Here is a 24,806-nt window from a genome sequence, read left to right on the forward strand (position 1 = left end):
TAAACACAATTAATCTGGAAATTATTGGTCTTCATACTAACAGTTCAACAGTAGATTATTTCAAGAAGGGGGCTAAGAGATCAGGGTGTGCAAGAAAGGAAAAATGTATGGAAATGTTCATAGAATAGAAATGAGACTGGGCGTGGTGGCTCACACCTGTAATCCCAGCACTTTGGGAGGCTGAGGTGGGCAGATTACCTAAGGTCAGGAGTTTGAGACCAACCTGGCCAAAATGGAGAAGCCCCGTCTCTACTAAAAATACAAAAATTAGCTGGGCATGGTGGCAGGTGCCTATAATCCCAGCTACTCAGGAGGCTGAGGCAGGAGAATCACTTGAACCTGGGAAGTGGAGGTTGCAGTGAGCCAAGATCATGCCATTTGACAAAAGCGAAACTCCGTCTCAAAAAAAAAAAAGAAAAAGAAAAAAGAAAGAAATGAGAATTTGGAAGGGCATGTAGAGATATAGTCTAACCTCCTCCTCTATGAAGAAATCATTCTCCCAAATCCCTGACTGTAGGAACTTAGTCTAACTTATAAATCATAGGAATTCAATCGATTTTTCCACTAAAATTGTTCATGCTCTATCCTTGGTAGAAGAAGAAAGGACAGAAAGCCAGGGTTGAGTGCCAGGGCTCAGAGAATTGGACCCAACAGAGAGTGGGATGTAGGCCTTCTTCTCAGACGGCGTGGAAAGGCAGCTGAATCAACTTCCTGGTTCTTTCTAAATGTGGGGAAGTGAATGGCAGCTCTGCATGGTAACAACAGAGGATTATAAGAACGTTTAAGAATAATTCCTAAGAGCCCCTCTCTCTAGAACACAGTGACATAGTGTTAGGCCACACAGAGGGCACCCAGGCAAGTGCACAGTGACCCTAAGACATGCCAAAAGGTACTAGGTATGACTGTAGAGTCACCTCACATGCAAGCTCTTTAAAAATAAAGGTCAAAACCTCTTTATTTAAATTTAAATTCTTACAGCCCGTATTCTAGCAAGATTATACACACTTTTATTACAGCGAGTTTCCTTTTCTCAACCATTTAGCAAATATGTATTGAGGTCTCTATGTGATATAACAGTGCTGGCAAAACCAGGTCGAATGCAGAATGTACTACACAGTGAATAAATGTAAATCACACATCAGTTACACATGCCAGAAGGGGACTCTGAGGAGCTCTGATTGACACACAGACCATATTTACCTGAGCTATGACATCTGAGATTGAGGCACATCCCACCAGGAAACTGTATTTGTGTTTTAAGAGAATGCCAGCATGGGTCCATGCCTGCCAGAAAGAAAAGAATTTGGCATGAGATACACCTTCAATATTATGCGGTTTCTGGTTGATGCGATTTACTGGACATTCCTGAAATATACTTTATAGCCCCTCAAAGCCTTAGCGCCAAGGTCTGATAAATCTTTGGTTGGTAAAATTACTGTAACTTGATCTGGTGCCTGGTTCCACGTTAGAGTTTTCCAGTGGAGTGAAGGACTGCACGCAGGTATTTATTTAGCACCAATTGCATGCAGACTAGTGCACTATTAGGTTTGTACGCCTGGCAGGAAAGCTGAAGGAATACCAAGAATGGAGGAAACGCAATCTCTCTCTCTCAAGCATCTCAGTCCCAAAGCAGCATCCTTCCCACGTGATGCACGTCATCATGAGGGCTCTCATTTGGGTCTGAGTTATTACAGTTATTACCGGCGCTCACTGACTGATTAGAGTCTACTGTTTTCTTGCCTTCAAGTTTGGGCAGGATCTGACCTGACACTTTGGGAGATGAGGAGGAAGGTGCTATGAGGGGAGCAGATGAAAAGCCCGGGGAACAGCAGGTCTGGAGAAGGTTTCAAGTTCATGACGGGCTCTGTTTAAGGATCACTCTTCTTACCTTCAAGGTTGATTTGGACTGATACAGAAATGACATTTCATCTGAGCTACACACAATGCGACAAGCAGGGTCTATTCCCCAGGTCCACGTCAAGACTTAGCAGAGCAACAGCTAATTCCCTGCCCATCTGCAAATCACGGCTGTGGGCTGGCTTTGTTGTCTGACAGCCACCATATAATAAGCTTCCTGGCTTTAAACATTCTCTCTCCAACCAATACATCAGCGCCATGCTGCTGGTGTGAGGGGGTGGGGAGGGAGGAGTTGATCTGGTCCTTATAAATGTTCATTATTTTCATTTTTATTAGCCATCTCGTGCTGTTATACCAGGGTTTTGGGGGGAACTTACAGAAGAAACATGGAAGAAAAGGGTACCAATTACAAATGCTCTGGTGTTCTGTTTGATTTCAGAAAGTCTCTTATGGCAAATAAATACAGCTGAAGGGACATGGACCACCAGGTCCTTAAGAATCTGCAATCCACTTTTACTAACAGTCCTGAGTTCCTAGAATTCACCGTATAACTGTAACTCTTCTATGTGTGTAGAGTCCCACTTCTAACACAGATGGGAGGACAGGCCTCAGAGCAACAGCATGGACCTGGCCAGGAAGCTGGGCTTCGACTCTTTAGGGATGTCAGAAAGGCCACTTCCTTCAGTTCTCTAACTGGGCCACCACTATGGGCTAATTCAGGCACTGCAGGGAAGCCAGTTATGCACTTACATCATGCATCTAACTGCATATAAACTTGAGGTGGGGTGGTAAAAACTATACAGACTAACATATTTTTAAGTCTCCTTCCAAGAATAATTCAAAATGGAGCCAAAGGAAAGGGTTTACTTTCCAGCACTGGACCTTATTGGAAAACATATACATATATCTATTTTTTTCCTTTTCTGCTAAGTCTTTTTTATATTTATAAGACAGCAGAAGAGAATGAAAGCGCTGTTTAAGCACTCCTCAGTATCATGACAAAGAATTTATGGAAATGGGCAGCCCTGAGCTAACGGGGTAAAGTTGGTTATTAAAATAATGAATCCCTGCCAATATGTTCAACAGATTCTTACTCTGAAACTGTGGGTGTCTGTGCCACACAAGTGGTAAGTTTATCAGAAAGTGATTCTGATCCTTTGATCCTGAGTATATCAGAAAAGAACTGTGTATCTGCATCAAAATTTTCAAATGGGCTTTCCTGCTACCTACCAGAACTTGTGGCAAAATTAAGTACACTGACAAGATGGACTGGTTAAAAGTCAACAGACAATTGGAACCTGAGTACTCTGCTGGTGGTATAGCTGCTATGAAAATCAGTCCGCTATTTCCTCAAGAAATTAAAAATCAAATTTGCATATGATCCAGCAATTCCACTTCTGGGTATATACCCCAAAGAACCAAAACCAGGGACTCAGATATTTGCACACTCATGTTCATAGCAGCATTACTCACAAGAACCCAAAGGCGGAAGCAATGCAAGTGTCCATCAGCTGATGAACGGATACACAAGATGTGGCCTAGACATTCACTGGAAAGTGACTCAGCCTTAAAAAGGAAGGAAATTCTGACACCTGCGACTACATGGATAAACCCTGAAGACACACTCAGTGAAATAAGTCAGTCACAAAAGGACAAGTGCTGTATGATTCCACTCTCTTGAGGTATCTCAAGTAGTCGAATTTGTAGAGTTACAAAGTAGAATGGAGGCTGCCCAGAGCTGGGGCAGAATGAGGACAGAATCTCAGTTTTGCAAGACGAAGAGTTCTGAAGATTGGTTACACAACAATGTGAATGTCCTTCTTGACATTAAGCTGTACACACAAAAATAGCTAAAATGGTAAATTTTATATTATGTATATTTTACCACCAGCTAAAGAAAAAGAAAGAAAGCCAATGATCTTCTCTACTCACCATTGCATCCATGAAAGGAAAGGCGGCGAGGTACAGGAAGGCCCTTCTCGTCTTGCTCCCCACCGACTCGTCCACATGGTGCAGTTTATTGATAATGTAGTATCCTAAATCACTATAAGCTGCAATGGGTCAAAAGGCATATGTGGAAATATTCAGAAAAGGGTATCTTTATATTCTTTTTATTTCAAAAGCAAATGTAGTATTTGTTCGTCGCAGAAAAATGAGATACGCAAATAGAAAAAAATGGCCTATAATCTCATCCCTCTACCCAGAGTGAGTCACAGCTAATGCTCTGGGTTCTAATCACCAAGTTCTTTTATTGTTCTATGTTTTAACATAAAAATGAGATTGTATTACACGCACTCTTTTGTAAACCACGATCATCTTTTCACGATATGCTTCTACATCTTATTTCTTTGAATTCCCTTCAATGAACTGAATTTCTTTTTGAGAGTTTGCTGAGTATCAGCTTGCCCAGTCTCCTACTGTTACACAGTTAGGTGGTTTCCATCATTTTGATACTACAAAAGAATGCTTGGTGGCTAGGTTTGAAGCTAAATGTTTACACATATTCTTAATTATTTACTAAGAGAAAATTTCTAGATGTTAATATGCCTTTCCATAAAACTTTAAAGCTAGCTTTTTCGCACTTGCCAGTTCTTTTATTTCACTTTTTGGGAAGAGGGTGGCAACTTAGGGTATAGTCCTGCATGCTGGAAAATGGCATTGCAGAGGTGCTTTTGTAGTCCTTCCAATATCAGAATTTGTTACCAGTGACTAGAACACAGTAAGCAGTAAGCCAGTACGGGCTGAATGAATGCATATGTGTCAAATAGGAATAGGGAAGAAGGAGAAAGGTCTCCTAATGTATTAGTCAGGAATCCTGACAGATCTTATTACCAAAGGTTAAATAAAATATTGAGCTATTTTTTTAGCTCATTGATAGAGGTTTAGATTATATATAAAAATAACAGGCCAGGCAAGATGGGTGACACTTGTAATCCTAGCACTTCAGGAGGCTGAGGAAGAAAGATTGCTTAGCCTAAGAGTTTGAGACTAGCCTGGGCAACATAGTGAGAGACTTGGTCTCTAGCAAAAAAATTTTTTTTAAATTAGCCAGGCATGGTGGGACATGCCGGTAGTCCCAGCTACTTGGGAGGTGGAGGCAGGAGGATTGCTTGAGCCCAGGAGTTCAAGGGTACAGTGAGTTATGATCATGCCACTGTCCTTCACCCTGGGTAACAGAGTGAGACTCTGTCTTTATAAGAAAGAAAAGAAAAAAGAAGAGGAGAGGAGAGAGGAGGGGAGGGAAGGGGAGGGAAAAAAACAAAAGGAAAGGAAAGGAAAGGAAACAGGAAAGGGAAGGGAAGGAAAGGGGAAAGAGAAGGAAAGGAAAGGGAAGGAAAGGAAAAGAAAGACAAGAAAATAATAATCTTCATGTTTTTCACAGTGTCTTATGAATGTTGTAAGAGTAGGTGTGCCTACAGTTTTCATTCTCTTACAACTATGGGTATTAGAGGTGTGAGTAAGTGGTTTCAAGAGGTGGGAGGCTGGAGTGACTACAATCTTCAGAGAGTGAGGTGGGCCAGGTCGAGGAGAGTGAAGGAGGAAAGCTCCTAGTCCTTCCAGGCAGGGTAGAGGTGAACAACCAGAAGGTCAGCTGCCAGGTGAACAAAGGTGCCAGGTGTCATGGTAGCAGGGCCATCAGAACCACTGAGGCATCAAGAAGAGAAATCCAAGAGAGGGCATGTCACGTGGCAGAAAGAAAAGAGACCTGGGAAGATGGGAGTAGTTACAGCAAGGGACATGGATGGAAGGAGGCAGCTGTGACGTCCCTGTCGTTTGGATCAGAAGCTGTGCAGAGACGAAAAGGGGATTAGTAGAGGTTTGACCTGGGAAGGCGGGGAGGGAGAGCTCCTGTCTGATTTTGCGGCCAGGTAAGAATTGCATTCAGACATGAGCTAAGCTGGCTTAAACACAAAGCCAGAATGAAGATGTTACTTAATCATACAAATGGTCTACTTTGGGTGCTGAACTCTGGAAATTTTTTTCAAAGTTTATTGTTGCTGTTGCTGTTTATTTGCACATGTGTTTTCATTCAGTGAACAAATGTTCACTGTGCAGGGATCTGCAAGGAGACCATCTTGACCTTGCCCACATCGCTGTCCCCACACCCACCTCTCAGCTGAGGCCACTGGCAATGGTAAAGGCAGCTGTGCCAGGCGAGTAGAGCAACGAACACAATGCCAAGTGCAAGAGCACAGGGCTGGCTAGGAATAGCTCATGAGCTAAAATCCCCTGGTGAAGGTTACGGTCACTATAAAACACCAGCTGAGGGGACCTGACTGCTGTGGCTGAAGCTGGGGACTATGGAATTGGTAAAAGGGGAGTGTTATAAGCTGAACTACGTCCCTTCAAAATTCAGATGCTGAAATCCTAACCCCTGGCATCTCAGGATGGGACCTTATCTAGCAATAAGGTCATTGCAGATATAACTGGTGAAGATGAGGTCATACTGGAGTAGAGTGGGCTTTCAATCCAGTGACCGATGTTCTTACAAAACGGACATTCAGATACAGAGGTAGATGCACACAGGGAGAACGCCGTGTGAAGATGAAGGCAGAAACCGGGGTGAGTCTTCTACAAGCCGAGGAACGCCAAAGATTGCCAGCGAACACCCAGAAGCTAGGGGAGAGGCCTGGAAGACAGTCTTCCTCCCATCTCTCAGAAGGAGCCACCCCTGCAGCACGCTGACCTCAGACTTCCAGCATCCAGAACTGTGAAACGCTCAGTTTCTGTTGCTTAAACCACCTGGTTTGTGACACTTTGTTACGGCAGCCCTGGAACACAGGTACAAGCAGCTTCTGAGAGAGGGAGAGAGAGGCTTATTTTCATGTTAAACTCTGGAGTGGCAGGAAGATCGGATGGGACATGTGAGTTTCAGCAGCTGAGAGCAGGGCATGCAGTCTGCTTGAAGTACCCAGAAATACAGAGATCAATATACATAAGCTTCCCCCTGCTGAGAAGAAAAAGAAACTCATCTGAGGAAGGGCAGCCCCTTTAATTATCAGGCCTAGAGATGCACTGAAATGTGACGACGTGTGACAGCGGTCATGTCTCACTCCCACCTTGAGCTAATAATGACCTTGAAACCACTTGCTATGTGGGCTCCAGATGAACTGATGCCAAGTAGCCATAAAATGCCATATGCTGGACACCACAATCCATACCCTATACCGTAAATCAATGAGTATTCCCGTCAAGCGACTTCGTGTTGGCCCATTCCTTGTCCCCTTTTGCCTTTTTTCTTTTGAGACGGAGTCTCGCTCTGTCTCGCCCAGGGTGGAATGCAGTGGCGCAATCTCAGCTCACTGCAACCTCCCCCACTGAGTTCAAGCAATTCTCCTGTCTCAAGTAGCTGGGACTACAGACATGTGCCACCACACCTAGCTAATTTTGTGTTTTTAGTAGAGATGGGGTTTCACCATGTTGGCCAGGCTGGTCTTGAACTCCTGACCTCAGGTGATCCACCCACCTCAGCCTCCCAAAGTGCTGGGATTACAGGCGTGAGCCACCGCACCCAGCCCCTTTTGCCTTTAAAAACCTGCTTGTAACAAAGGTTGAAAGGAGCTCTCCCCAAGGCCACTGGGAAGTGTGTCCCAGGTGGCAATCCTCAATCTTGGCCCAAATAAACTCTCTATATAATTTAACCTCAGTTTCTTAAATGTAGCTACTTATTACAATAGTTTAACAGAAACATCAAAAACCGTGCCTTTATGAAGAATAACCGGGCTAAACATGTAATATTTACAGGGTCTAAGGACTGCTGGGGCGTTCGCCATCTACTCTCCTGGGGATGAGCCCCGCCCAGCTTCCTGGTTCTGTGGGAAGGTGTCCCCAAACTCTTGCCTTCTTCAGCATCCAGGGCTTGTCCTAGCTCCCTGGGTTTCAGAGTACTGTGGGACCTATGAGGCTTGAGGCTGCCTTTGCTTCTTTTAACTTCTTTTTATTTCAGTCTCTTCCTCTTTCAGCTACTCCAGGAGATATTTGAAGGCCACAGGAAGCAGCTTTTCCTCACAGGTTTTCTAACGTCCTTCTACGCTTCCCCTACATGATAGAGGAGTCTGATTATAACTAGAGAGGTTACTTTACCCTGGGAGCTGTGAGTATAAAATCCCAACAACTGTTTTCACCCACTCTCTTGGGGCGACTCCCTCCCTCCCATGCCCCTGAGCTATTTCCAGCTAGAGCTATTGGGGGGGTGGGGGGCAGGTAATTTGTTTAAAGTGCTTTGCATAGAGTCCATGATTACCAGGCTAGCTGCCTTAGCAATATTTAGCAACCTTCAGCTTCTATAAACTGCCTTACCAAGACTGTTCTAAAACAGCCTGTATTCCTTATGAAGAGCAGAACATTACAAAAAAAAGTAAACAAGGTTTTTGAACAGATGTAAACAAATTTTATGACACTGCAACAGCAAGAAGACAGTGACTTGACCTGTTTACAGGTCAACAGCTTTGACCCTCCTAAACAAGGGACACAGAAAGTGCCCTTCAGATTCACGGGTCCACTGACCTCAGCCAGCCAGGGCCATAGGCCCTTTCTGAATCAGTGGTTCTCAAACCTGTTCATCCAGGAGCTGTTACAAACCATAAAGTGTCAGTATTAACCGAAATAAGTCTAGATACATTTTTCCACATCCAATAGGCAAATTTGAGAACCATTATTCTAATTCAAATTCCCAAGTTCTCAATGTTTAAAAGTCTCACAGGTGCTGTTACTGACCCACCGTGACCAGCTTGCGAGGCTTTTCATGGGAGCAGGTAATTTCACCCCTGTGCTTCTAGGGTATTATTTCCAAGGTATGTGTGTTTATATGGCTGATAGGCCATATTTAAATCACTTCAATAAATACGTGTTGAGTGACTCGTATGCATCAGGTACTACACACACTAACACAGCTGTGAAGGGGACAGTCTCCTGCATGTGGGCGGGGATACAGACATTTAATATCACCCATCTATAATCTATACTAGGCAACACGTGTCCAGTGTTGGGGATGGGAGGCATAAATATCACCTAGGTCTTGAAGAGATACCATAAACCCATGCACAATGTAAGTAAAGTAACTGTGAAATTTTAACACAAGAACAAGAATTCTGTCTCACTGGCATCAAGACTTGGTGGAGTGGAGTTCAGAATAATTTATTGCAGGAGATCTGCTTCTTTCTAGAGACCATTTCTTATTCATGTTTGAATTCTCAGGATCTAGCCCAGTGTGCTGATTGAATAAATGTTGAAATCCATAACCCCTAAAAGAAGTGACTGGGAGGCTGGGCGCGGTGGCTTACGCCTGTAATCCCAGCACTTTGGGAGGCCAAGGCGGGCAGATCACCTGAGGTCTGGAGTTCAAGACTAGCCTGGCCAACACAGTGAAACCCCGTCTCTACTAAAAATACAAAAATTAGCCAGGTATGGTGGCAGGCGCCTGTAATCCCAACTACTTGGGAGGCTGAGGCAGGAGAATCACCTGAGCCTGGGAGGCAGAGGTTGCAATAACCCGAGATTACACTACTGAACTCTAGCCTGGGTGACAGAGCAAAAAATAAAAAATAAATAAATAAACAAATAAATAAATAAGTAAATAAAGTGACTGGGATATACTGGTAGCAAAAATATCCCTGAGTCTTCCCTCTACTTATATCCCTACTCTTTGTCAAATGATTTGGCAGCTCCTCACACTAAAAGTCAAGGTCTGTTCCCCACCCCGTGAATCTGGGCTGGCCTGTGATTTGTTTTGGTCAGCAGTGTGGGTGGGAGTGATGGTGGGCTGGTTCTGATTCCTGGCCTCAGGAAGCCATCAGGTGTGCTTCTGTCCCTTCACTTGGAGCATCACCACAGCCATCTAAAAGAGCCGTCTAAAAACGCCCAGGCAAAGCTAGTGGAGGATGAGAGACTATATGGAGGAGAGCTCAGCTGTTCCAACAGAGGCCATCTAGGATGGCCGGATGTTCGCTAACAAGGAGCCCACCAAGGTCAGCAGAGCGACCTCCTGACCCTCAGTTGACCACAGAGGCATGAGCCTAGTCAAGTTCCAAAGATCCACCCAGCCAACCTGTAGTCTTGCAAACAAAAATAAATGCTTGTGTTTTGAGCTGCTGAAGATCGGGATGGTTTTCTACATGGCAATAAATTGTAAGACCATACTGACACTGTCCGCTCACTCCTAGCACCCTCGTTGGTTTAAATTATGGCTAATTATACTAATTTACTCTTTACAGAGCTGGTTAATAACCCATGAATAATGGAAAAGTTTGAAAAGAGAAGTCTGGCAAACAGAACTGGGCCAGAAATTACTTCAGTGGCTCACTGGAAGGGCACAGGAACCTGCAGTTTTGTTCCCCTGAATTCTGCTGCCTACCCAGGCAGCTTCAGAACATGGCAAGGGCCTCACAGGTTACTGTTAAGAATAAACGTGTAAAGAAAGTTAAAATCCACAGCAGCGGTTTCGACATCTTCATGAATTAGGAGGTTAGGCAATACTAATTTCCATGCACGTGAAATTAATTTGGACCCAAATGGAGTCAAATGCAAGGTCAGCATGCTTTCCTCCATGCACCACAACCACTGGCCTAAATGAAGGTGTGGTGATGCCAAACCCTGGGCTCTGTACTCTTCGTTTCTGTTTTGTAACTGAATCTAGCAGGACAATGCAGTTTTAAAAAATGGTGTCTATGACAGATCATGGCTGTAGTTCAGCTAAAAAAGAGATACTTGCAGCTGCTCAACAAGGGCCAAGAAATACTCCCAAGGCTTGTGCAGTTTGGGTATCTCGAGCCAGGCTACGGGTGTGCGTAGAATGGACAGTAACTCTTGTCCGGTGGGCCGGGCGCGGTGGCTCACGCCTGTAATCCCAGCACTTTGGGAGGCCGAGACGGGCGGATCACGAGGTCAGGAGATCGAGACCCTCCTGGCTAACACGGTGAAACCCCGTCTCTACTAAAAAATACAAAAAACTAGCCGGGCGAGGTGGCGGGCGCCTATAGTCCCAGCTACTCGGGAGGCTGAGGCAGGAGAATAGCGTGAACCCGGGAGGCGGAGCTTGCAGTGAGCTGAGATCCGGCCACTGCACTCCAGCCTGGGTGACAGAGCGAGACTCCGTCTCAAAAAAAAAAAAAAAACAAAAAAACAAAAAAAACAAAAAACTCTTGTCCGGTGGACCTTCTAGACTTCAACTCTCTCAATCCAACACAATTCCAAGTGTCTGCTCTATTGGCTTATTGCACAAGGTTTGGCTGGGCGGGAAGAGTTGCTGGGCACATTCTCTGGGGCCATCTTTCCCTCGCAATCTCCACCAAGCATTCCCAGGGAAGTGTCTGAGTGGTCAGTGGAATGTACCCCAGCCTTGTCTGGGGAAATCCACTACCAAGCGCAAAGTTCTCAAAGATGGGAGAATGCCTAGCTCAATAGTGGGGTCAAGAAAAAAAAAAAAAAGAAATGTAAGAAAAAATAATTCCTTAACTACAGTAAATCTAATGAAAAGGACCTAGTAAAAGGTTCCTTCCTTCTTTCCTTTACTGGGGCAAACCCAGTGAATGAGGGATGACACTACAAAAGCTTTTAGTGCTCTTTGACCTGAGCCTATTTCAATCATCCTACTGTGACCCATTAACTGATGCACAGAGGGGACACCGCGTTAGTGAAAGTGAGAAGATACATCTGCAACTGATTTTTCAGAGCTGGTAATGTCCGCACTGGAAATCCCTTGTAAGTGAAGAAGATCCTCCAGGGATTGGTAAATTATTAGTAAACAGTGAAAAGTACGAAGTGTTGAGGTTCATCCAGACTGGGGAGAAAAAGTCTAACATAGAGAACATCATGTTGGGATGATTTTAGATGGCTATAGCAAAATATTCCTTATAGCGCACAGGGAAAATTCTTGACTCCGTTCTGTAACAAAGATAAGGAAAAATTAGACAGTGTTGTGCTGGCCGGGTGTGGTGATTCATGCCTGTAATCCCAGCACTTTGGGAGGCTCAGGTAGGCAGATCGCTTGAACTCAGGAATTCAAAGACCAGCCTGGGCAACATGGCAAAACCCCATCTCTACAAAAAAAAAAAAAAAAAAAAAAATTAGCCAGATGTGGTGGCATGCACCTGTAGTCCCAGCTACTTAAAGAGGCTGAGGTGGGAGAATTGATCGAGCCCAGGAGGTCAAGGTTGTGGTGAGTTGTGGTCGCACCACTGCACTCCTGGCTGGGCAGCAGAGCAAGACTCTGTCTCAGAAACAAGCAAACAAACAAACAAACAAATTGAAGAAAGTGCTGAAATGCACCTCATCCTTCAGAGACGGTTGAGAAATGACTCAATCCATGAGGCCTGTCCCAACCCCAAAAAGAAAATCTCTTCCTGCTCTATGCTCTCACATGTCAAAAATAAATGCCTTTGAAAAATTAGAAGAACTTGCTAAAAGGAAATACATTCATTAAGGTGATGGGAAACTAGCACTTAAAGAAATGTTGAAGACAATTCAACTACTTTTGCCTGGACAAAAGACTAGAAAGAAATTAATTTAAACCTCGATGTATCTCATTTATATTCCCACTCTGAATTCAGCATGATGAATTTATAATACAAGCCTTCCTGTACTTACTTAGGCCCCACCCAGGAGCTGTACATGTAGGAAATATATGCTCATTTCAATATCAGCCCCAGCAAATATAATTGGAAGACTGCTTGAAATCATACAATGGCTTTTCAAGTCAAATATACTGGGAGTATTTCCTTTTCTGTTTTATCTACCTCAGTGTTCCCCTGTCACACACATAGTTATCCAGGAGCTGACTGCTGAAGTAGAAATATAAGTAGCTGTTTTCAGGATTACTAGGAAGTGAAAATGGGTGTAAGCGTCAAATATAGGTGATGCATAGAGACTGCCGTTGGAAGGGCAACGTTCAATGACGTAGGAAAGCGGTGGGAAGAATGGCTAGGGGGTGGAGGGACAGCAACATCCCATCATGGAACTTGTGGCCACAGTTATGGGAAAGAAAATGGGCAGGATCTGGATATAGAAAAGCTTATAGGATTACTAAAAACAGAAGGAGGCAGAAAGGTGAGCAAAGATGCCCGACGTAGCAGATGGCAGAGGCAGGAGAGTGGCTCAAGACTTAGGCAGAAGATGGTAAGGAGGCCAACACTCTAGAAAAGCGTGCGTCATTAAAATCTGATTTTCAAATCTTCCAAAGAAATTCATATGTGCTTTCAGAGCAACTGTGGAAAACATTTGTTTGGTGGATGGAAAAATGCTGTGATTGCAGAAGTATAAAAACGAATAATGATTATTAAATATATATGAGATACAGAAAACCATTTTGGTTTAAATTTAAAATTTTGTAATTATATTTTAAAATTGAAAAGCTAAAATGACACTGATTTTTATTTCAATGACCACCTTTTCTTCCCGACAACTGCAATAACACGGGATGCTTAGCTTTTCTCTTCCAGAATTACTGACAACTGATAACTAGCTGTTTAGTCCCAAAGTCTCATTCAACCATGGCTAAATAGGGAATGTTGGATTATTCATAAGTCCAAGTAAAAAAAGAGCTAGCAGCAAAGGGAACTCATTTGCTCATTTAAGGAAGCCCCTTATTTTACAAAATATATGGCTTTTTTTTTTTTCCAAATACTGTACATGTACTCTTTGAAAATGGCTCACATCAAATGTAGCAGAAATTTACTTCAAATACAGGTACCTGTGCAAATACTCAGTCCACGGTCAGCATTTAGGGCATAAACTGAGGATATCAGAGGCAGCTCCTCTTTACTCCAACCCCTGAAGCTCTAAGCACAAATTAAAGGATCAATATCAACGCTTTGGCTGAGTGTCTGGTCCATCAGCAGACACACTCTCTTCCACACTGCTCTTAGCACAAAATTTTATGCTACATTAAAAAGGAAAACCGCAAAGGTCTTTCCTTATTTACATTCAGATTTGCAGTTATATGAGTAAGCATTAGCTGCCATGCAAACACATTGCAAATGGTCTGGGTTAATCTTTTGGTTCCTTTATTCACCACTGACAGCCAGGCGTTTTATACAATCAGCAACAATTTTGAGGTACACAATGGGTTTATGAAGTGTCATTCACAGTGTTTTATGTAACTGGCTTCAATAGAAGTACCACTCAATTTTTATGCCAGGTAAGCAAAGCTGCTTTAAAGCCAAGACATTCAGAAATCACGTCCTTAAGGCTTTACTCCCAGCACGAAAGCAGCAGCAGCAGGACTCCAGCCCTGAAGGAGAGCTGCTTTTCCAGGGTCTTGGTTAAACTGGAGGCCAGTCACTGTATGTACGATACAGCTTTCCTGTTGTGTCATGGAAAGAATGCTATGACAAAAGTATTTAGTCTTGTTTTTGAATAAAATGGAATAAGATCCTAGAACAAATTAATGTAATAAATAGAACAATCTGTCATTTGTTCTCACTGCTGATAAGCATTAATTCTAAATAACAGTCATTCTATTTTTATTCTTAAGATTCAATGACCCAGTACAGTGATGCACACGTATCTCTAATTAAAGCACCTGCTATTTTATTGGCCTTACCAAATGTTATTCCTAGGTGTAATCGCCTACTAATGAAATCACTCTCTTTTACTTTGGGAATCAGAGACACAAAAACTACAGCTCCCCAGAAAAAACACATTATTGTCTTAAGCTAGGAGCACAAGCACTTTCCTTCTATTCCCTGAACATTTCATAAGAAATGTGATAATTAGTAAAGAAACCACTTATCTCAATAAATATATTTAAATCAATGAAAAGGAATAAGAAATTGCCAAAGCTAGATTCGTCAGTGGCGGTCGGCGGCCTCACCTATCAGTGTGTGAAAGACGGCAGCGATGGCCCCGGCCACCACCATACACAGGACGGCTTTGGTCCTGTCTCGCTTGCTGTTCACAAACACCAGGCCCACATTTTTGAAGTCACTCATAGGACCCGTGAAGAACTTCATGAGGGAGTACGCCAGCCCGTAGCTGGCCAGCATCTCAACTGCATCCTCCTTGACAGCAGCAATGCCCCGGTTCAAGGCCTGGGAAGGGGGAAAAAAACCCACAAGTATTAGAAACGTTGTCTCTTCTCTGGGGAATCATACCTCTAAGATGAAACTTAGCAGATCACGTTTCTATAGAAACATGAAGAACTTATAGGGTACATCTCATATAATTGGATAAAGGTGATTGGTTTTCATTTTCGTCTACATCAGCTTCAGTTTGAGTTTCTTTTTGTGAAGGAGATACCTGTCCACTGCAGTTAAAATAATAGCAAAACACCAACAAATAGTTTATGCTAATATTGAAAAATAATTCTAAGAAGTTTTGGTTAAAAGTTGATTTTTTTAAAAAACTAAAATGTTAAATTTTGTTTGCAGGCTGAATCGACATAATGGCAACAGACACGCTGGAAATGAGTCTAACGGTTTATATCAAGGGGATGGGTTCTTTTTTCTTTAAAGAAGGGGGGTGTGTGTGTTCATGTGTGTACATGTAATCTTAAATACTTGGTATACGTTATGTATTCTTCATAGCAGAGTTCTATGCTATGAAAAAAGTACTGAAGGAATTTATTATATTCTTCATTAGTGCATGTTGTTTACCTGATTCCTACATTTTGGCCTGAAATACGTTCCTGAGCTCTATGCAGACACATATGAAAAGAACACCTTTAGACTAAAAAACAAATGTTTTTGGATAATGGTTATACAGGAAGATGCGGTCGTAAAATACCCTGAATACTTTAGACATCCTCCAAGACAGACCCTCTTAGGCACTGCAGGCCTTGTTGGGATGGTACTTCCAAACTAACTTTCCCACCCCGTAGACAAATGAGTAACAGCAGACCAGTGGGAATGGATGTCCAGATAGCGACAGCTTTCCGACTGAAATGCCTCTAGAACACTGCCTCTGTCATTAGGAACAGGCAACTATGCAGAAGAGCGGGCTTTCTGTATAGTTATATATTTGTAAAAAACAGACTGTTTTCAAGGCAGTTTTAGGTTCATAGTAAAATTGAGCGGAAAGTACAGAGCGTTCCCATATATCCTTTGCCCCCCACAAACACGGAGCCTCCCCTGCTATCAACATCCCACACCAGAGTGGTACATGTCTTACAATCAACGAATCTACGCTGATACATCATTATTACTCAAAGACCAGACAGTAGTCCCCTCTTATCCTTAAGGGATACATTCTAAGACCCCCAGTGAATGCCTGAAACTATGGAAAGTACCCACGTTTTTTCCTATATATACATACCTATGAGAAAGTTTAATTTATAAATTAGGCACAGTAAGAGAGTAACAACAATAATCAAACGGATTATAACAATATACTATAATAAAAGTTATAAGAATGTGGTCTTTCTCTCAAAATATCTTACTGTACTCCTTGTGATGAGAAAGAGATGAAGCAAGATGGTGAGAGATTTCATTACACTACTCGGAATGGCATGCAATTTAAAACTTATAAATTGTTTATTTCTGGAACTTTCCATGTAATATTTCTGAACCTTGGTCAACCACGGGTAATTGTAACCATGTATAGTAAAACTGTGGATAGGGGTGACTAGTGTAATGTAGTTTACATTGGGGCTCACTCTTGGTATATTGTACATTCTGTGGATTCTGACAAATGCAGAATGACATATATCCACAACATATTTTTAAGAAAAAAGATACGCTAAAGTCTTGGCCTGCCATTTGTCACTCATCCAATAGAGACACGATTACATTCACAGAATTCATACTCAGTCTCTGCTATGTAAACTGAAAGAAGAAGAAAGAAATTTACTTTTCCTGTCTATTTCCTATTTCTATTAATCAAGACAGCTGTTGATAATTTTCCCTACAAGTATATGGTTATAGCCATAGTCTGAGAGCTACCTTGCTATACTGGGTAAACCTAATCTCAATAATACCAAAGGAGCCAATGGGTGCTTGAAAGAGGAGACTGAATACAACAAAAGATTCAAGAACTCATCTTCAAACATATATGAGAATCATACTACATTATAACAAAACAAAGTAAACTCAATCCACCATTGTGTTTCACTGAATCTGATACTATAGACTGTAAGCGTATGGCAGATACATCTGATAGCAATAACTTCAGCACACCCTGAGAATGACCCTGCATGGTAGATGCACCTGATAAGAATAATAACTTAAACATACCCTAAGAATGCTGATGCACCTGATCTACATAAACTGCATGCTTTTTACAAATGGTAGCAGCTCTCCTGTCGGGCCTGCCACCACTAGACATCCCTGTATGTAAGTCCCCTCGGTAAACAGGGTTTAGTTCTCAATCACTGGCTCCGGGTCTCGTCTCTGGCCTCTTGAACGTGGTGTCATCCTTACTGAAGTCAATATGGGTCTGACACAACAGTAAGGTACATTATTAGTTATATGCCACTAAGAAAGAAAAAATGTTCCAGCCGGGCGCGGTGACTCATGTCTGTAATCCCAGCACTTCCAGAGGCCGAGGTGGGCAGATCCCTTGAGGTCAGGAGTTCAAGACAAGCCTGGCCAACATGGTGAAACCCCATCTCTACTAAAAATACAAAAAGTAGCTGAGTGTGGTGGTGCGAGCCTGCAATGCCAGCTACTCTGGAGGCTGAGGCAGAAGAATCAGTTGAATCTGGGAGGTGGAGGTTGCGATGAGCTGAGATCGTGTCACTGCACTCCAAAAAAAGAAAAAAGACAAAATATTCCCAATTGTAATTGGATGTCATTGATTATAAAATGTATCCAGATTTCCGAGTTGCTAAAATATGGAGGTGGAAGGAGTGTGCCTCAGAATCTATGAGAGGAGGTATTTCATGTTACTCTTCAAGTTATTCCTTAGTTTCAAGGGGTGATGTAGTTTGTGGGCCTACATGTAATCCAGTGTCAGCAGACTTCGGCAGAAGCGCTGGCAGAGCTACTTGGCAAAACTCAAGGGCTTCACATTCTGTGCCTTTGTTTCACTCCTTCACCAGGAGACACAGCTGACTAGTAGAATGAGAACTTAAGGGTTGACATTCTCTGCAAAGCACTGTTAGGAAAAATGCGTTTACAGGAAAATACCAATGTGAAAATACAATTAAAAAAAAATCTAGAATAAAAATGTATGCTAGCCGTAGGAACTCATTATCATTTTTCTGACTCAGTTGGTATTATATAAGCTAGCTTCTGATAATTGTTTCCAATTTTATCTCTAATTGTTTTCCTTTTTTCCACTAATAACGGTGAAAACTTCCATAAGAACCTTCTCAGCCTCTGCAGAGCACACCTGCCATGACGCCTTTCTTAGAAACAACTTTTCCCTGATGGAATACATTAACACCCTAAAACAAAATAAAAACCAAAAACCTCCTTTATATCAAGTGCCTGTGTTCAACAAACATCTCTAGTCTACGGGCTCCTCCTGTCTATGTGCAAAACTTACCACTTGACAATCTACCAAATTAATTCCCTTTGGCCTTCTGCAGGGGACACTGTTGGTGTCTCACCCAGATCCCCTATCCTTTACCTGGCAGGGGACCCATCCCCAGATGCTGGGAGTTGGCCACTAACGGCTCACAGGTGTCTTCTTGTCAGGGAGAAGTACTGCTAGCCACTTTGCATTAGTGAAACTCATCTGACGCGTCCACCATAGATCCAACCAGCACGCAGCCACCCGAGTGTATAAGATCAGTGTCCTGCCTGCAAGTAGGACCACTGTGGTACAATTCGTGCTCCAGAGTTCTCCCTGGGATCAGGGTGAAGCCAGTCTCCAGTGGGGACCACATCGTCGCTTCACTTTTCCCCACCACCTACCCTGCTTCCTCCCCTACACACAGGTTTTGCTTCTAGAGAATTCCATTTAGGACAGCTTCTAATCACCTATTTGTCAGACGTCAAGAATAGTGTATGGTTTGTTTTCTTTCCCACCCTTCCCAAAATCTAGGATTGTGAATTGTTTACTTGTTTTTATTGCTTGAATGTGTTAAATCTTGGATGATATCTATTATTTAGCAAAATTTTAAAAGCATCTCATAGGGCACCTAAATAATGGAGGACTAGACATTTTATGTGTCTTCTTGGCAAAGCATTCTTTATTTTTTTTTGCTAAAAACACACCAGCCTGGGCTGAGGCATCCACTGAAATGCTTTCTATTTCCACCAACAGTTTCCGAACTTGAGTCCTCAAGCCAGTGCTGAGGCAGGTGGGAAGAGAGAGGGCCCAGGTAATGAGAGCTCTGTCAGTGAGATGAAGTGAGAAAGTTTTATTTAGCTTGACGATTATGGTAATTTGAGGAAGAGCACAGGGTTTAAAGTCATGCAGGCTTGAGTTGGAATCTGCTTCTATCACTTAACCGCTGAGTGGCCTTGGCTAAAGTACTTACTCTCCCTAAAATAACCCAACTGATTTGAGAAGCAAGGTTGGTAGTGCGCAGGGCACGAAGCAGTGGCTGGCTGACAGTTGCTTGAAAGCAAGGATTTTTGCCGCTTTTGTTTACTGCTGTTCACCTACCACCTTGTTGCCAAGGCGACACTGTAAACACTCTATTATTTGTTGAATGCACAAATGAATTGGCTATTTTTTACGGAGAACTTAAGTGTACATACTAACTGTATGAACTAATTTTTAAAGAAACACTTCTTAAAATCACATTTTAATTGCAAGATATTATTGCTTGTAAGAGATGCCATTGATTTCATGTTTTTAATGACCGTACTAAATACACACATTATTTGAAAATCATCCTGATTTCAAGAAACATTCAAAAGCATGAAAAAAGATGCAGAATTGAGGACATGAGCTACATTCATATTACTAGCACTTTGCTATCCCCATCTGGAGCAAATGTTTCCCCCAGTGTGTTCACTGCTTAGTTCCATGTTTTCTTTTGATACCAGAAACATTGTTATCATGCAGTCTGTCAATCATTTTATGGAGTTTTTTTTTCTATGCTTTTGGATTTGCCATTCTTACCCCGCCATAGATAGGATAATTTTGTTCTAATTTACAGCTTCATTTGCACACTTTTTAATCTCCCTGAAACTTAGGAAGTGAGTTATGCATTAAAACTAATTGCCTCCAACTAGTTTATTACTTCAAAAGCACTTATTGAATAAAGCACCTGTCGCCCATTTATTTGTGGTGATTTCTTCTCATTCATTAAGGATTTTTTTGTTTTGTTTTGTTTTTTCTCCTTGAGACAGAGTTGTGCTCTGTCGCCCAGGCTTGGAGTACAGTGGTGCAATCTTGGCTCACTGCAATCTCCACCTCCCAGGCTCAAGCAAATCTCCTGCCTCAGCCTCCCGAGTAACTAGGATTACAGAAGCCCGCCACAATGCCTGGCTAATCATTAAGTTATTACACATCCTTCAGTTACCTACTGTTTGCTTTATCTGTCTCTGTTTGCTCACCCTGTTTTTCATCATCACATGTTCACTTCCTAACGTTGTATCACAACTTTACTTGTTATTTATTTTCTCACCTGACTGCCCTACCTGAATGTAAGCTCCAGGAAGCAGAGACCTTCGTTTCACTGCTACATCCGCAGACCTGCAACCTGGGGGCAGGGGGCATCTCAAGATAGATGATCAATAAATATTTGGAAGAATGAAATAAAATGTATACAAATAGAATAAACATTTACTGTGATATGTACTGAAGACAAAAAAATACATAGGTGCCCCTTATTCACAGAAAGTATGTTTTAATACCCCCAATGGATGCCTGAAACCTTAGATGGTACCCAACTCTATATATACTATGTTTTTTCCTATACATACACACACCTGTGATAAAGTCCCATTTTTTTTTTTTTTTGAGATGGGGCCTTTCTCTGTCACCCAAGCTGTAGTACTGTGGCAAAATCACAGCTCACCCTGCAGCCTCAACCTCCTGAGCTCAAGCGATCCTCCTGCCTCAGTCTCCCGAGCAGCTGGCACTACAGGTGTGCACCATCACACTTGGCTAATTTTTTATTTTTATTTAATTTTTTTATAGAGTTGGGGTCTTGCTGTGTGGCCCTGGCTGGTTTCGGCCAAACTCCTGGGGTCAAGTGATCCTTCTGCCTCTGCCTCCCAAAGCATGACAAAGTCTAATTTATAAATTAGGCACAGTAAGAGTAACAACAACAATAATAAAATAGGACAATTATAACAATATACTGTAATAAAAGTTATGTCAATGTGGTCTCTCTCTCAAAATACTGCACAATTTTCAGACTCTGGTTGACTGCAGGTAGCTGAACCTGCAGATGTGAACCCATGGATAAGGGGGCCTGCTATATGCCAATGGCTGGACATTTTTTGCAGGAGCTCATTTAGGTAGACAAGGCAACCCCTCTAAAGAGGTGATGTTTGAGCTGGGACCCAAAGACCAAGAGTGAGCCAGGTGCATAAAGAGCTGGAGGCAGGTTCAGGCCTGCAGGAGGGCTTAGTATGTTTAAGGAACAGAAGGGAGGCCAGTAAGAGAAATAGAGATGGGTAGAAGGTGGATCTGGAAAAGCAGGCAATGGTGAGATCATTCTAGGTGGTGGTGAAGAACATGTATGTTGCTGGAAGAGCAGTGGGAAGCCATTAAAGGTCTAGGCAGAAGCGGGACAGGGGCTGCCACTGGCCTTGGTGATAGAAGTGGGCTGGAGAGGGATGCGAGACACAGAGGCCAAGGGCCCCACGGTAACCCAGGCCAGACAAGGTGCGGCTTGGGCGAGGTGAGTAGTGGAGAGGTAGAGTGGCCTGACTGGAGAGCTCGTGGGAGGGAAAGCAAATGGGTGTGGCAGGGACTACACTTGGCTTGGGTCCTGATGCCTGGCTCATGCTTCCCACGATTCTTCCCAGGGAGCAGAGCGTGGGCAAGGGGCCGCCCTCCACATCCTCCCGGGCATGAGAAAGAGGCAGAACCTGATGACGACTGCTGAGCTTTCTGGCTTGAGTCACTCATCAAGCGCTGCAGCAATTCTCTGGGTTGAGGAAATGAGAGAGGGAAGATTTCAGAGGAAAAAGCAAGAGCTCCATTGGCAGCCTCATATTGGATTTGAGATACCCATTAGGATTCCAAAGAGAGAAGTTGTGTGAGAGACTCAGCTCTGTGAGTCTGGAGTCCGGAGGGTCTGTCTGGGCTGTGGATATATATTTGGAGGTCATCGGCCTACAGGTAGAATTTAAAGCCAGGGGACTGAACGAGATCATGTAGAAAGAACTGAGATAGGAAAAAAGAGTCCACGCTTCAGCCCCACAGTGCACTAGGAGTAAATCTAAACATACGAAGGATGTGGGGAGCCTTCTCGGTCATGTCGGTGTTGAGAGTGTGCTGTAGTTCAGTCAGTTAGATAGGAAGTGTTCTTCGGTTAATGTCAATCCCAAATACTGCTGCATCTCTAGCCAACACCAGGAAGAAGTTGCTCTGTCTGGTAAAGAGGAATAGCTATGGTCATGAAATTCAGCTAAAAAAGTGTCTAGGATGTCTCCAGCATGAATTAGGCCTTGAGGCAGATGGCCAAGACATTCACCAGGGCAGAGGTTCACTGTTTAAAGGCGAGTCTCTAAACATTCATGGGGCTTCCAAAGTAAAGACACTTTACTTTAGATTAGAGCCAGATTTAACAGCACTCCAACAATTGTAAATATGAAGCTGCCCTTTAATCACAGCCTGGGTCTGGCCCCAGATGCACGGCACAAGGCATTTCAGATCAGTCTTCTTTACACAATGGGTACTTAGCAACACGGAATGGCTGACTTAAAAACATATCTGGGGTCGGGGCAGTGGCTCACACCTATAATCCCAGCACTTTGGGAGGCTGAGGCAGGTGGATCACCTGAAGTCAGCAGTTTGGGACCAGCCTGCCAAACATGGCAAAACCCTCTCTCTACTAAAAGTACAAAAAACGTTAGTCGGGTATGGTGGCAGGAGCCTGTAATCCCAGCTACTCTGGAGGCTGAGGCAGGAAAATTGCTTGAACTCGGGAGGAGGAGGTTGCAGTGAGCTGAGATTGCGCCATTGCACTCTAGCCTGGGCAGCAAGAGCAAAACTCCATCTCGAAAACAAAAACAAACAAAAAACCCCAAACATATCTGGGTCCAGAAAGCACTGAATGGGTCATGCAGGGCTTTGTATCTCCCAGTATCTACCAGGTTCACTGTGTTCTGTTGCCTGATTTATTTTTTCCACAGTAAGTTAACAAAACCACAGGATATTAAAAAGTAAAATATATAACCTCCACGGAAATGTTTACCAAATCCCACAGATATGAACTGATCTCCCTGGTATGAGCTGTCTAGATCATTAAATCCCAAAAGAGATGCCAACATTGTAAACTTCAGATCTAGAGACCGGAAATATCTTTATACTGCAGTCTGAGATTCCTCAGGACAGGAGGCCCAACTCACCCCCGATCCTGCCAGTCATTTTATGCTCATGCTAGCAACAAGCATTTCTTGCAAGTGGGAAGGAGTGCTGTGCCCCTGGGACATGGGTCCAGGTGGTAACCCATCCTCCCTGAGAGGTCTGGTGTACAAACTGCTCAGCTCATCTCCTGTCTGGGAAACCTACGAAGCACTGATGTGTAGACAGATTATCTTTTGGGGTTCAGTACATAAGTTGGGCCCATGAGCCCACCCCGGCCACAGTAACAGAGTGGTCACCTAGTCTGATTCCTCTGGGCCTTTGGAAGAGAATGTTCCTTCCCATGCTTCCTGCAGGTTCCATCGTGGTTATAAGGCCCTGAGCAAATGCCCTGCAGTCCTGCTCCAATGAACAGCACCTCCCTGCCTCTGCCACTTGTGTCACCTCCACCTGAGATGGCACTATGTGGCCTTTGACTGCTGCTGTCCACCCAGCAGCCGAAATTCCTGGCAACCCCAGAGCTGGGCAACAGGAGGGTGAGGGCACCTGGGGTCCTCCAGATCCTTGCAGTCCTGGAGGTAGGTGTGCATTCTTGCTGTCCACACCATTCCAGCCGATGCATCTCTGCTCTCCTGCAAACTCCCTGCTTTTTTGAGATTCATACCCCTAGCCATATTCCTCTCTCATCGTAGAGTTCCAAATGGAGAAGTCAATCCCTTCTAGTCCCTTCGATTTTCACTGGGGACCCTGCCACTTGGCTCGGAGTCTCCTCTGCATCTCAACTCTGCAGGGAAGGCAATTCAATATCCATCTGGTCAACCCACCCAATGCCCTCTGAGTTCTTTGACTTCATGCATGCCAGTGTCCTTCTCTACTCTGCTTCAAGCGCCCACTCTTGTGGCCACACCTTTGCCTTCATGATCCAGAGTTGCTCCACTTCTCAAATTTCAGTTAAAATCTCCGGCTGCAATTTCTGCCCTTTCAGCTCTCTCTGTTTCTCCCACTCCCTCGATTCTAAACTTCATTAAGCTTGGCACTCTCTCGACTCCCCACTTTCCCTCTCATTGCTCCTCCTGTCTTCCCTTCCTTACTATTGCAGCCTGCACTTCAGGGTCATCACTTAACCCCACCCTTGCCAAAACCCACGACTCACTGCCTGCAAATCTCTAGCCTTGGATTCACCTGACTGACCTATTCCACCCTTAACTGTATTTGTAGAATTCTACTTGGGCTTTGAGAGTTGCTAGAAATGAACACACAGCCACACAGTCTGCTGCCACTGCTCACTCATGGTTTCCAACGCCCCCCGCATGCTGTCAGCTGCCCAATTACCTCTCTAGTCTTTCCCATTCCTGGCTCTCAGTAGTCTTAAGCTGGGAAGACTTTGAGATGCACTCCTTCTTACTCAGCAGATAACCTCACCTCTTATTCATCTGGAATGTGGAATCCATCCGGTAGAAACTAAATTTTTTACTGCTTCTCTCTCTGAAACTACAAAACTCAACGAAACACATATGACCTAAGCTCTTCCTCACCTCCTCCCTCCTGTCACAAAAGAAAGGTGGGCCTGACCAGGGTGAGAGTGGGGCCATCCATCTGGGGCTCTACCTTTATGTTCCTCTGACCGTTTCAGGAGC

At 43.6% G+C, this 24,806-nt stretch overlaps 1 protein-coding gene across 4 annotated transcripts in view; it reads right to left on the reverse strand.

Moving 5' to 3' along the window:
• Positions 1–24,806, reverse strand: part of ANKH (ANKH inorganic pyrophosphate transport regulator) — a 156,920-nt gene that overhangs the window by 42,992 nt on the left and 89,122 nt on the right. For 3 of the 4 annotated variants that reach the window (XM_005556608.5, XM_065546103.2, XM_045393552.3), the window contains 3 exons: positions 14,666–14,882; positions 3,790–3,908; positions 1,201–1,284 (listed from right to left, as the gene is read on the reverse strand). In XM_005556608.5, coding sequence (XP_005556665.1) covers positions 1,201–1,284; positions 3,790–3,908; positions 14,666–14,882 — 420 coding nt within the window. Of the gene's footprint in view, positions 1–1,200; positions 1,285–3,789; positions 3,909–14,665; positions 14,883–20,327; positions 20,390–24,806 lie in introns of all 4 variants that reach the window. The other variant, XM_015451221.4, reaches the window with a different exon arrangement.

The sequence above is a fragment of the Macaca fascicularis genome, chromosome 6 (genome assembly GCF_037993035.2).
Source record: "Macaca fascicularis isolate 582-1 chromosome 6, T2T-MFA8v1.1".
NCBI classification, from domain to species: domain Eukaryota; kingdom Metazoa; phylum Chordata; class Mammalia; order Primates; family Cercopithecidae; genus Macaca; species Macaca fascicularis.